The 13,553-nt window shown below is 25.2% G+C and overlaps 1 protein-coding gene across 2 annotated transcripts; it reads right to left on the bottom strand.

The window, feature by feature from the left end:
- Positions 1-6,728: 6,728 nt before the first annotated feature.
- LOC145847924 (leukotriene A-4 hydrolase-like) lies at positions 6,729-12,974 on the bottom strand. Of its 2 annotated transcripts, none has more exons than XM_082953764.1 (12): positions 12,815-12,974; positions 12,604-12,734; positions 11,971-12,160; positions 11,684-11,905; positions 10,983-11,218; positions 10,656-10,767; positions 9,478-9,622; positions 9,056-9,159; positions 8,731-8,868; positions 7,846-7,935; positions 7,560-7,750; positions 6,729-7,005 (listed from the first exon to the last, which is right to left on the bottom strand). In XM_082953764.1, exons 1-12 carry the CDS (start codon positions 12,956-12,958, stop codon positions 6,891-6,893), a joined length of 1,818 nt encoding a protein of 605 aa, XP_082809890.1. In that variant the 5' UTR covers positions 12,959-12,974; the 3' UTR covers positions 6,729-6,890. The 2 variants fall into 2 exon arrangements, with proteins under 2 accessions (XP_082809890.1, XP_082809893.1); XM_082953767.1 differs by having other exon boundaries at positions 8,731-8,859.
- Positions 12,975-13,553: the final 579 nt, after the last annotated feature.

Genomic DNA, 13,553 nt, shown 5'->3' with positions numbered 1-13,553 from the left:
AACCTTAAGTATTTTTACAGAGACAAATTAGATTTTATTCTCACAGATTATTACAATGTTATAATATATAAAATTATAAGAGATTTTCACTTGTTAAAATAATTCCTATTCAAATAAAAACATTTTCATTTAATTCCTATTTGAATAAGAATTATTTTTACAACTGATTATCTCTTATAATTTGATAAAAAAATGAAACATTGTTTTGTTTGTATTAGTCTGTGGGAATGGGAATAAAATATTTAAAAATTAATACTTTTTATGGTCATTATATTTTAATCTTTAGATAGTTAACAGTTAATTTGTTTTTCAAATTTTAAAAATTAACAAAAAAAAAAAAAAAAAATTAAGGCTCTTACAAATTTTTAAAAATCTTTGTGATATCCTGTTTTAACTGTTACATTTAACAAATGTATAAATTATGGATATAAAAATTTATAACCATGATGTAGCTTTATTTATAATGGAACAAAATCAAACTACACATGTGAAAATTAGAATCAATTTGAAAATCAAAAATTATTCTTTAAGATTAAAATCATCAGTCTCACTTCTCTCTCTACAGAGATAAACAACTTTATAAAGACAAGCTAGTAAGTTACATCATGTGTGAGTCTACATGTGCCCCTTTAACAGTTAACAATAAACAAGGTTCCTGTTTTAATTTCTGATTAATTTCTAAAAACTTAACATACAATAAACTTATATTTTCTATGAAGTTATTTTTTTTTTAACAGTAACTAATAACAATAACTTTTTCCCTCATACCCCTGTATATCTAATGTTAGTTTTAAATTTACATACTCTTGGGCAACTTATATCCATTTCAGGCCACAGTTTAATCTTTTATGGCCCCATCACATTCAAAATGAAAACATAGTAGAAAGTCACATTTTTATCTTTTACTAGCAACATGTAGCTCACAGGCTACAACTCACAAACTTTCCAATCCTTGAAGTAGATCAATAAAATAGGTTAAACATCATAGACATTTTGAATATTTCTAATTAGAAAAATTTTACCATTTAGTCACTCAAAAATTTATAAAAGCAAATCATAAACTATAGTATCTATAACTTAAATTGGTCCATCATTGACAAAATAGGTAGTGTTAGAAAAACTGGTGTTTTTATCTTATTTTATAAAAGGAAATCCAGTATTTTTTCATTAAATTACAATAATATGTGACCTGATGGCATAGGGATCCTAATGAGAGCTTTGAAAAGTTTCTTATTTGAATGTTGCAAGACTGAAACCCATAGCCAAGTCACATTCAAAAAAAAACAAGAAAAATTTATGGAAATCCAGGGAAGTGATAACTTTGACTAAATTATCATAAAACAAAAACTTTTTGTATTTAAATAATACCGTTAGCCACGTCTTTAGCAAAAACTCACAAGGATAAAATATCAACAATAAAAACCAAAAATATGGGAAAATCATGAAGCTCAAATCACCAAGCAAGTATCTGTGAATACTGTAACAAACAAAATGCATCAACAGTCTTATGTGTGATCACTAAAAGAAATACTGCATTTATTTTTCTAATTACTTTTTTAAATTTGAATTAGATATATAAATAAAGTAAAATTTTTACCTAGTCTAACCAAAATCTGAAAATTTGCCTAACTTTTGGAAGCTATACTTTAATTTTGCAGTCTGGTCGTGCAAAACTATATTTATTTTACTTAAAAAATAATATATTTTAGTGTTGATGTATTTACTATAAACTATTTTCTAAAACAAATTCTTTTTTTTAACTTTGCAAAAAACTGAGCTATTTTTATCAAAAAATATCTGTATAAAATCATTTGAAAAATGTCAATGCAGTAAGTTAAACTTTAATTTTTTTTTTGTAAATGTAAAAAAAACCTTAAAAAGATTCATACCTCTGCAATGATAAACATTTTCTGAAAATCATACAATTTTTTAGTTTAATTTTTAAATCTTAATACAGCTATAAAAAATAGATTTCAATTATAGTAATTTGATGATATTTTTTTAAAAATAATTTTAATATTTTGTTTTTGAAATATATAGACAGTAATGACATTTTCCAAAATATTAATTTTTTTCATAAAAAAATGTATACTTTGACACACATTATAGTTCTTAAATAGATGCCAAAACATGTGATGACAAAATTCAATTATTAACTTTAGAATTTAGAAATTATTCAAAAGTCAGAAGATGTATTTTTAACATAAAAATATAACCAAACAACATAAGTTTTAAACTCTTGATGTATTTACTAATTAGAATAAGTGTGCAAAACACTTGTCATCTTTTTACAGCTTTGTCTGCATCTTCAGCAATAACTCAAACACTGTTTAAATATAGTGTGCTTTTTTACTAGTGGTTGTATTGTAGTATACTAAAGATTTTAAACCAGAGAAACATTATGTTCCAAAACAAGTATTAAGGACTTATCTAGCACTTAACTATACCGAATTAGACACATGAACAGGATATCTAAATTACTATTTTTAGTTTCTCTGAATGATTATTCACAGAAGTCCTGGACAAGACGTTAAAAAGTATCCAAGTTGTGTGCGACTCCGATAACCAAAAGACTCTTATGCGCACTAGTAGGTCCTTTTAACCAACTAGAACCAAATATTTTAATTACTTTTATCTTATTCGTTCAAAAAACAGTATCTAAATGAATAAAACACCTTCAATACAAAGTTTGATTATTACTACTTTAATGTTTGTTGTATTTTTTATTTAGGCGCTGTGCTGTGTTGCTTATATACGACTAACTACTTTTTTTCAATGTTTTATTAGTCTTTAACTTGTTGAAATGCTAATATTTAATTTTATTAAGGTGATAATGAAAACCATTATTTTTATTTTTAAAGTTGTCGTAATAAAACATAACAAGTTAATATAAAATCGAAAACTGCACTTAAAAGACATACAAAAAGTCTAAATTGATAATGTCGTGTAACACCGAAAGTTTTTGAGTAGAATATATATACAATTGTTTTACTATACTTAAGAAAAGACTTTGATTAGTATTACTGTTAAAGTAGTTATGATTAAGATATGCCTCTTTATTGTTTTTTTATTAATTCCACTTTATTTAAAGTTTGAGTTTTGTTGAACAAAACATTATTAATAATTACATTGCAGTCAAATTCAGAATCCTAAATTTTACTGAAGAATGGTTTAAAGTATTTTTAGCAATATTAGTTTCAATTTATAGAAACCGTACTTTTTAGTGGTATTGTGACAATAAGTAGCTGCATTAAAAAACATTTACAAATGTCTTGTTAAGAATAAGTCAAAAACAAGTTTTATCAAAAAGTTATTTAAAAGCTAAAAAAAATCGAAACACAACGAAAATAATATTTAAATGATACTATTATCTTTTATACTTAATTTTTATTATTGCTTTGTTTAAGGGTTTGCTAAATTTATTATCATAATCGCCTCCTTTCCAAAAATTAAAAAACAGTTACTCTCTTCATTGAAAACCCTAAAATATCAAGCCTTGTGTAAGTGAGTTGTTGTTGTCTTACTATTCATCCAATCGCTTATATTATAAATTATTGCTTTAGAATCATTTAGTATTAAAATAGTCAGTCAATAAAATTTTCTTCCAGACTTGTTACAACTGTTCTTAACAAAATACAAAAAAATACTTGGTAAACTACCTAAAAAAAATATACTGTTTCAACTCTTAAAAGAGAACACTTAGAAAAAGATATTTTATTTGTTATACATTTTTTAATTCTGCTCATTAAAATGTGTTACAGAAATTCAATTTAAATTGACTACGCAGAATTAAAATTGCTATATTAAACAAAAGACCTATTTCTAAGTGATTTTTTACAAATTAAACAGATATGGTTTTCTAACTATAACTTTATTATCATAACACCTTACTTCAGCTCCTAAACTGTATTAACATAAATTAAAAATGACTACTGGAAAGTTCGTATAAAACTTTATTATTTTCAAAAGTAAAGACAAAAACTTTATTTTGAATATATTTACAAAAAAAAACTAAATAACTTCTTTTTTTTTAAATCCATATTGTTTAATAAAACTAGTTAGGTCTAAAGCTCTTTTATATATAATAACTGGGTTATTACAATCTACAAACTATGTGCTTATGATTTAGTATTGAAAATAGTTGATTTACTCTTTAGAAAAATAACGATATATCTTTAAGAAGCATAATGAAAGCAATTTTTATTTTTTTCTAATGTATATTTATTTGCAAAAAAACATGCTGCAAAATAACATCTTATATTCAATAGCTGAAAAATTGTAAAGTAAAACAAAACTTTAACGGCTAAAAATACAAGGTATGCATGTATAGTTAGTTTAATAAAGAATTAAAATATATTGAATTAATTATAGAAGCTCGTGAGTCTGTTTATAAAAAAAAAAATATTTCTTTTATTTTAAACTACAATTTTTTTTTGCATAATATACTTTAGAACAAGGTTTCCCAAACTTTTTTTTCAATTTGCCCCCTTTGAAGAAATTAAAAAGGCTATTCCCCCCTCATTAAGTTTACCATTTAAAATACTTAACACATTTTTTTTCTGCTCTTCATCTGCAACTCAAGAATATCTAATGCAAATTTTAAAACTTTAAAATTGCCCCCTTTTACCCCTTTACTAATTGTAGCCCCCTAACTTATTAAAATCGCCCCAGGGGGCGGTATCGCCTACTTTTGGAAACCCTACTTTAGAATAATCTAAATTTTTTTTAACAACGCATTTCTTAACATTAAAAAAAACTTATTAATAAAGCTTTAAGAAAATTAACAAAACAAACAAGTGACTTATAAAAATTTCACACAACAAAATTATTAGACAATAAACGTCGATATTATTTTAAGAATACTAAATACCTACAATAGTTTAAATTCTAACAACACAAGAAACAGCAAGTATTACAAAAAATTGTTTTGGGGATTTTAATATTAATTTGATAGGAGTGTCAAACGTGTAATAACAATATAATAGTTATAGAATCTTTATTCTTATTAGAAAACTAATAATTTTAAGAAAATAATTTAAATGTTACTAAAATAGATTTTTACTCAGGTCTCTAATAAATGAAAAGCGTTTTCAGGAAATTTGTAAACACTTTAAATAAACATGAGCTTATATTTATCATAACTAATATAAATTGTAAATAGTTAAAAATAAAATACTATTTATTCTTTTCTAACTGATGTGGGTTCTGCTCCAGACACTGTTGACGTTGCGAAGCGACGGAACACTTCCCTTGGTTTTTACTTATATGTTCCATTATTTTTTTAATTAAGTGTGTGTTTCCAGTTTCTGTGCACAGACTTTGACCTTTTGGTTTTGCAATATAAAAATCTAGTGGTATTATATCCGGGGAACGTAAAGGGTATTATATAATGCCTCATCATCCTATATTTCTATCAAGAAGGTTTCTAATACCTAAATTTTAGTATGGCGGTCCCCATCCTGCTGGAAACTAATTTTTTGGAACAGTGCTATTCTAGTGTTTTGCACAATAAGATGATGCGATCAGCTCAGGAAAACACGGCCGGTAACAAAAAGTAGCGTCAAAAATAAGTATTAAACATTTACATGCATTTTTCGGGACAACCTGTATATTGCAGTAGGCTAGCAACTGAAAATAGGCAACAGTTTTATTTGCCAAGAAAACTTTTGGTCAGAAACCCAGGGTTTTTATGATTTTTAGTAAGAACTTAAGTTAAATATTTCTAAACGAATTTATTTAAATTAACGGTATGTAGTTTGAAGGGTTTTTGTAAACAAAAAATTTTTAAATTAATAAAATAAGATGCGATTGAAAATTTTTATAACATAATAGTTTCTTATCAATATTTTCTTATGACCAAAAACATTTTTCAAAATTTTGTTTGAATAATGTTAGTTACATAAATATAATTTTTTTACAAAAAGAAATAAAATTATATACTTTCTAGTTGTCGAATTTCAATGAGTCAGAGGGTATAAACCCATAAATTTAATAAAAAATAACAGATTACATCTAACTCAATCATAATTAAATTCATTTTTTTCGTGTTACAACATTTTAGCCAGTTTTTTTTCCTAAAACAGATTATTTTTTTTTTAAATTAAGTAGTACGTGTTGTTAATTATTACGATAACTTTATATATAACATCTGCTAAATAGTTACACTATGAGTTTAAATTGCCTACTATTTAAATTAAAAACAAACCATAAATATTATGAAAAGCTAGTTTTTTAAGTTCTATTATTTTTGTTTAAACAGGATTTATTTTCAGTTTGAAATAGTTTTCAGGAAAACCTTAGGCTACATTATAACTTAATATTGAGAAGTAAACATTATTATATTACTAATATAAGGTTTCGTTAGGTCTTTCAAATTTTACCGGTATTCAAATTTATACTTAGTTTTTGAAAGTACAAGTTTTTTTTGTCCATTTTAAGTAAAAATTAATTCAAGGTAAAAAATTGTCTTAAATACCACGAGAAATTAAAAAGATACAGTAATGCTAGTTTTAACGTGTTTTATAATAAATAAAATTTTAAATGATACAGCAAAAAAATTGTATAATTTTTTTTTTACATAATCTAAATATTTTCTTTTAAGTTGTAGAAATTGTTTAAAATTCTAGGTTTTTTTAAACTTTTGAAATTCCAGGTGTTTTGGCAACCTTATAATAAAATATGTTTAATATAATTAATCTACTAAGTCTTTTATTTGTATAATAGCGCTATTTGAGCCGACTTTGTACATACATAGTTATAGAAAAGAACAAAAAACCCAAAAAATAAATCTAAAAATGCATTTACATTGCACTTTTTAATCATTTAAATATACGAAACGATTTCAGCATTAAAAAAAAAATCAAAATTTCCTAAAAACTTAAAAAAGTAAATTAAATTTTGAGATCCTTGGCGACTAGGCTAGCAGTTGTTGGGTGCATTTGATTGAAATTTTCATTCAGAGCTTGAACTGCCCTGTCGCGACTTTCAGGCCAACTTCCCAAAGACCTGTACAACATGCAAGTCTATCAATTCGAAACATATCAATTTTTACTTTTGTTATTTAATTATGAAAACATTAATTAGTAAAGTAAGTTAACATTTAACTTTAAACGTACGTTTTAACGTTTAAAACTAAGTTATAAATTGATTATAAATGAATGCATAGTTTAGTTGTTGATTTTAATTAACTTTCAGTATACAACATAAAGAAAAATAATCTATTTTGAACAAACTAATTTTTTTTGGTTTATAACTTGAGAATTGTGACAATAGGAATCAAAAAAACATATATACTTTTCAACAACTTTTATTACTCTGAATTTAAAGTTTCTTTAAAAACTTCAAAAATTTGTTTTTAAATAAACCTTTTTTTTTCAAAAACTAAATGTATAACTTTCAATTTACAAGACCTATCAGTAAACAAAAGGTTTAATATTTCTGTAATTGATTATTTTCATTTCTTTATTTTATCTTTTCAAATACTAAACTTCTTTTTTATTGCTTGATTAATTTATGCCACATAGTAAATATTTAGAGTAATAACAACCTAATTAAACAACCTAAACAGAGGCCTGGTGAATTTCATTCTTCCCTGGTCGAAGGCAGCCATTTGAATAGCGGGTTGGATTGCATCGACGCACTTACATTTCAATCCAAGCTGAAGCCATCTGAACTTTATCTCGCTGTTTTTAGATGAGGAGAGCTTGTATACAGAATCCATCGCTTTGTATGCTTCTACCGTCATAGGATCCTAGAAAAAAATGACTAAGTTATCTAAAACAGTAACTTATTATATTTTACTATAAAATAGTTATTCAAAAGTTTTTTATTATAGTAAAAACTGACCTTTTCGAGTAGCTCGGCTAGAAATTCTTTCTTTTGATCAGAAGTTAGAGAAGCGATATCATCCTCACTAAATTCATTGAAGTTATTTGCCTGTCATAAGTTAATGTTTTTCAAAAATAAACAAAATAGTTAAAATCTTAAGTATTTAACTAACTTGACTATAAGTTCACTATAGATAATTAAGTATAAAGTTAAAGAAGATCAATTCATACAGTTAACACAAAAAAGTTAATATCAAAATTCAAACACAGTATATAAAACTTATATTTATAAAGTCGTAACAAAAAAAAAAGTTTTATTTAGTTTTGTATATAATCAAAAGAATTAAAATAAGATTTATAAAGAGAACATTTTTATGTATTTAACCGGCAAAGTATAAGAAATAAATGTAAAAATAATTCAATTAAATAAAAGTATATTTGAATTAAAATTTAATTCTATTTTAAACATACTTTCAAATAAATAATTGGTACGAAAGCTTATCTTACCCTCAACTATAATTTTGTTGTTTTTAACATAACAATTCAAAACTTGTTAGCACTTATCAAGAACGATTTACAAGCTAAAAAAAATTTAATACTTTATCAACTAGAAAAAATTACGTAACTGTTTTGTTATCTGAAATATGAACAACTATATTTTAAATGTTTAAATTGATATCAACTCAAAGTGAAAAAAAAAATTATCTAAAACTTTTCATTTCTTTTTAATTTTTATAAACGACTATAAAATAATTATAACGGGGACCCTCGACAGAAAAAACTCCTGAAGTGTACTATTTTCATGTTAGCAAATAAAAACAGTAACTAAAACAGAATAATTGGTAAATATCTAGTCACAGAAAAAAAAAACGACAAACAAAGTTTAGAAAACACATCTAAATACCTTAGACCACTTTTCTGCAAGAGCTTGGCATTGAACGAGTAATGAGTCATCATATTTGATGTCATCCACAGGTAGCATACCTGGCTTATTGAACCATGCGTTCCAATCAACACCGTCCAGTTTTTCTTTCTGTTTGTACTTGGTGGTTGTAAAATTGCAGACAAATACATTTTTTAGTTATGATCCAGGTTTAAGTGGTTTTGTTGACTTTTTGTGATAAAAACAAACACTAGTTAACACGTTTTATTTAGGTGAAATAAAAAAAAAATTAAAACAGCAAAAACTTTAAAAAATTAATTTTGAGAAATTTACTAATAACACTAACCTGATTAGCAAAATATTCATAAAGAAACATTTTCCATTCTTCTGTATCTAATGTCTTAAATGCAAACTTTTGCACGTAGGCTTTCAAAAATGGTTCGAAAATTTCTAGAAATATATACTATATTAAGTAAACAAGTTAATTTATGTACACAATTTCAATCTTTTAAAATAAAAACAAATTGAAAAGCTAAAAGTTAAGTCTTGTAACTTAAATTACGAAATTTACATTTTTAAATACTTTTAACCAGTATTTATTACGGCCATCATCAACAAAATTGAGATGCTTCGCGCCAACAATAATAACAAATTAATACAATAATGCTTCACGCCAACACGTGGTGGTCGTGTGGTAAAGTTCATTATTTATTAAATACTTTTAAATAAAATAGAAGTGACTATACTCTACTGTCTAAAACAACTAACTAGGTCCACCGAGAAGTTGTTCCAAGTAACACAAAAGAGAACATCCTTTTTCATATGGCACGCTGGAAAACGAGTCATCTGGATCTACATCTTTCAAAGAAGGAACCAAACAGGTTAGTGGGTTGTCGTGGCCGAAAAAGTCAACCTTAGTTTTTTGGTGAATATAGTTTCATCAATGTACACATTTACGAGATAAAAGGGACATCCTTAATTAACGTTAAATATACAATTTCAAAACTACTAAGCTTTATTTTATAATATGATTGAAGATGAACATATATGTAAATAACATATTAATTATTACAAACTAATGTATTATTATACTGTAAGTGTTTAATCAGTCTAATAGAATAGTTTTGAAAAGGATATAAACAAACGTACTAAGATAATAAAAACACTTTTAGAAAATTAGACTAAAAAGTGTAAAACCTACTTTAATAAAACTACTATGTTAAAAAAATCTCTAACATTCACTACCTGAGCTTTATTTGGAACAATTGAGCTTTAAAATTATTAAAATAAGAATATTTTAAGTTAATTGCTTTATTTTTACTTTGCTCTGAACATTAAAAATAGTTTATACATTTTGAATAAAAATGATAAAGAATCTACTACTTTCAGTTTCAATATTATTTATCAGAATTCTTAAAAAATTAGAGTAGTTTGTTAGTGTACTTAAAAAAAAACATTTTAATTTACTTTATACTCTTTTAAGTATAAAATATTTGTTTTAATTACTTTGCCTTAGTGTATTTTCGTATTTTTAAGTTGATTTATAAATGTAGTTATAAATTATCTTTTAATGCTATCTTTTTTCAAAATTTAAACTATTATACTATAACCATACTCATTGTATAATTGTAATAAAAGTTAGCTTTTAAATGATTTTTTTTATAAATCAAAAATAAAAACATAAGATGTTGTTGCTACCAATAAGCTGTCAGCCTAGAATGTAATAAAAACTTTAATAGTAAAACATTCTAACCAAACTTAATTAAAAGTATTACTAATTTCTTTCATATATCTTAGATTTAAAAAAATTAGTGAGTTGTAAGAAACTAGCATTTATACAAACATATACTTTAAACTAAATTAAATAAAACACTAAATTAACTTACAACTATTTTGCAACTTAAGAAGTTTTAAAAGAAAAATATAAACAAAATAAGCAATCATACATCTTCTTTGAGATCTTTTATTCCTCCAAAAGCGTGAAAGTCTTGGACTTGCTTTCCATGTAAACGTCCGATTATTTTCCTTTCTAAAAATACTGTGTGCCCTTCATTTAACCTAATAAATTTAATTTAACTGAAAATATTGAATTTTAAAATCAAATAATTAGAGCATCTAGCTAAGAGTATAACTTGATAAAGTCTTAAAAAAATAAAAATAATCTTTTTATTCTAAAATTAAGTGTTTAGATATAATTAACTCTGTTTAAAATAGGTCTTTATGTAAAAAACGAAAAATAAAACTACTATATTGAACTATTTTTGAGACCGTACCAAAAATGTTCCCATGTTCTGTTTGTGACGAGGTTTCCAGTCCAGCTATGAGCAATTTCATGAGCAACAACATTAGCAAGAGATCTGTCCCCGGCAAGAAGAGTTGGTGTCACAAACGTTAAGTTCGGGTTTTCCATGCCCCCATATGGAAAGGTCGGTGGTAACACTAGTAAGTCGTATTTTCCCCACACATATTTACCAGCCAATTCCTCTGCGCATTTTAGCATCTTTTCTGTCTGTAAATCATAATTTTATTGCTAGTTGAACATCTAAAGTTGTTTAATTAAAATTTAAAACACAAGTTCATTGTTCTTAAATATTAATTTAGTTAATTTTGAAATTAAATTAGAAAATATTTATTGTTTCTTGCAATAAATTGGAATAAATTGTTAAATTGATTTTTAATATTTTATAACTACACAATATCAATTTTATACTCTTAGAATAACTGTAAACACAGAAACTTTACTTAAAGAAGTGCTTTTAACACCATACCAACTAAAATAATAACAGATAGGAAAGCATTGCAATAATAAAAATACAGAACTAAAACGTTAATATATCAAGTATTAGATTCTTTTGTGAAAGTTACAATTGAAACTAATAGTACTATCAAAACTTTAGCAGTATATTTTAAGAGTTAATTTTTTTTTTAGTATACAATTTATTTTGTTCAATAAATATTCTAAAAAACAACAAACCTCTTCAAATTCATAAGCTGCTGATTCTATATTTCCCTTTTCAGACCATACTTTACTTCTTGGGCCAATCTTTCTGCTTTCAATAAATCCACAAGCAATAGCAAGTAAGTAAGAAGGAATAGGCGTAAGTTGCTCAAAGTAGTAAACAAATTGGTTATCATCCTTTTCACACTTTACATCATTGGCACCCATTAGAACTACCATAGGACTACAAACTTTCACCTGTTAAATAGAAAAAAAGTTATTTGTTTAAAAAAAAATGAGCAAAACTGTGTAATAAAACTAACACATGCTTTGTAAGTAAATTTATCACCAGGTGCATCTTGGCAAGGTAGTATGGACCTTGCGTGAATTGCTTGACATTGGCTAAACATGTAAGGGTATTTTTTGTCAAGAGTTTGTTCAGGTTTCAGCCACTGGAGTGCAGAAGCCTTTTCAGAGGTTTCATAGAAAATGTTCAATGACAAGAAATCATTTCTGTTTTATGTGATTGCTATTAAAAATACTAATACAGATACCTACATTTTTGACTAGAATATTTTTGTTATTTTGTTATTTTTGTTATTTGACTATATTTAAGTTATTACTGTAATTAATGAACTTCACACGACCAACAACAACAGCATCCGAGACAACTTACGACAAGTTTTGTCCTAATTAGGACTCATCAGGCATGCATAGTCACAAGAAACCTCTGTTGTGATCTTACCAAGCAGGCAAAGTACAAAGTACTGAACGACCGTTTATGAACAAAGTTTAAAAAATAAGTTAAAACTACAAAGTTATAATCCTAAATAAGAAATGCAACATTCTAAAAAAACATCACAAAGTATTTAAGTGCATTTGTATATTGGACCTTATATTCAGATATTTGTTGATATTTAACGTTTATAATACAGATAAAGAAAAAAATTGCTTACTTGTTGTACTTTTTTCCAAGATCAATTTCAATTGCAGATCCAAAAGCTTCATGTTTTTCAGCAATTGAAAACTTTAGTTCATTATTGTTATTGACTACCTTATCAATAACCAAATCTCGACTGTCTAAAACCTTAAAATAGTTACAATTTTAGATTTAAGTTTTTAATTACACTAACGTAGTTTATTTTAATAACTAAACAAAAAACTAACGATACTTTCAGTAGAGTCCTGTAGGATATCCAGATGTAGTTTAACATTTCCTATAAGCTTTGTCTTATCAAAATCAATCAACCAGTTAATGTCAACATGTTTAGTTGATATGACATCACAGCTTGAGAATGAGCTAGGGTCCATTTTAGTTAATACTTTATAAAACTTAAAAACTGAATAATAATTAATGATTAGCTATTTTTTTTGGAATTAATAATAAAAATCTGAAGATTTACTGTTTATGTAACATAAAACAATTACTTTTTTTTCAGAACATTAACATTTTTAAGTTTCACTTGAAATATATACTAACTTGAGTTCTATTTATAAATTCTTGAAAGCAAGTCTGACAACTATATTTTTTAAATAATTCTTCTTATTTAACTAAATTAAATAATATTTTTACAATTTTACAGGACTGGATTAAATCAATAAAAAATAATTTCCTTATTTAAGACATTATTTTCAAAAAAGTATTTTTAAAGATTAAATGACAGTTCAAATTTTTAAAAAAAAATTAAGGAACCACATCTCAAAAGTCATAATATCTAAAGAGTTTCATGTAGGTGTAACTAAAATAATTATTATTGTAAAAAAATAATTACAACAAAGGATAACTACACTTATTAAAAGTTACTATACTTTTGTAAGTTATAATATTTGTTTAGTCCTAGACAAACAGTAAGCAGTATGCGTGGTGTATGTTTCAATAACAGTAAAAATTTAACTCATACACCAG

Source organism: Thalia democratica, chromosome 1, assembly GCF_965202585.1.
Source record: "Thalia democratica chromosome 1, ktThaDemo2.hap1.1, whole genome shotgun sequence".
NCBI classification, from domain to species: Eukaryota; Metazoa; Chordata; class Thaliacea; order Salpida; family Salpidae; genus Thalia; species Thalia democratica.
This window is presented reverse-complemented; position numbering and strand designations above follow the sequence as displayed.

What these genes read in the sequence shown, in the direction of transcription:
- LOC145847924 (XM_082953764.1), bottom strand. Translation starts at nt 12,958, where the DNA reads ATGGACCCTAGCTCATTCTCAAGCTGTGATGTCATATCAACTAAACAT. An exon ending in ATGAATATTTTGCTAATCAG is followed by an intron (nt 8,869 to 9,055) that starts GTTAGTGTTATT and finishes ACAACCACCAAG; the next exon opens with TACAAACAGAAAGAAAAACT. An exon ending in TTGCAGAAAAGTGGTCTAAG is followed by an intron (nt 7,936 to 8,730) that starts GTATTTAGATGT and finishes AACTTATGACAG; the next exon opens with GCAAATAACTTCAATGAATT.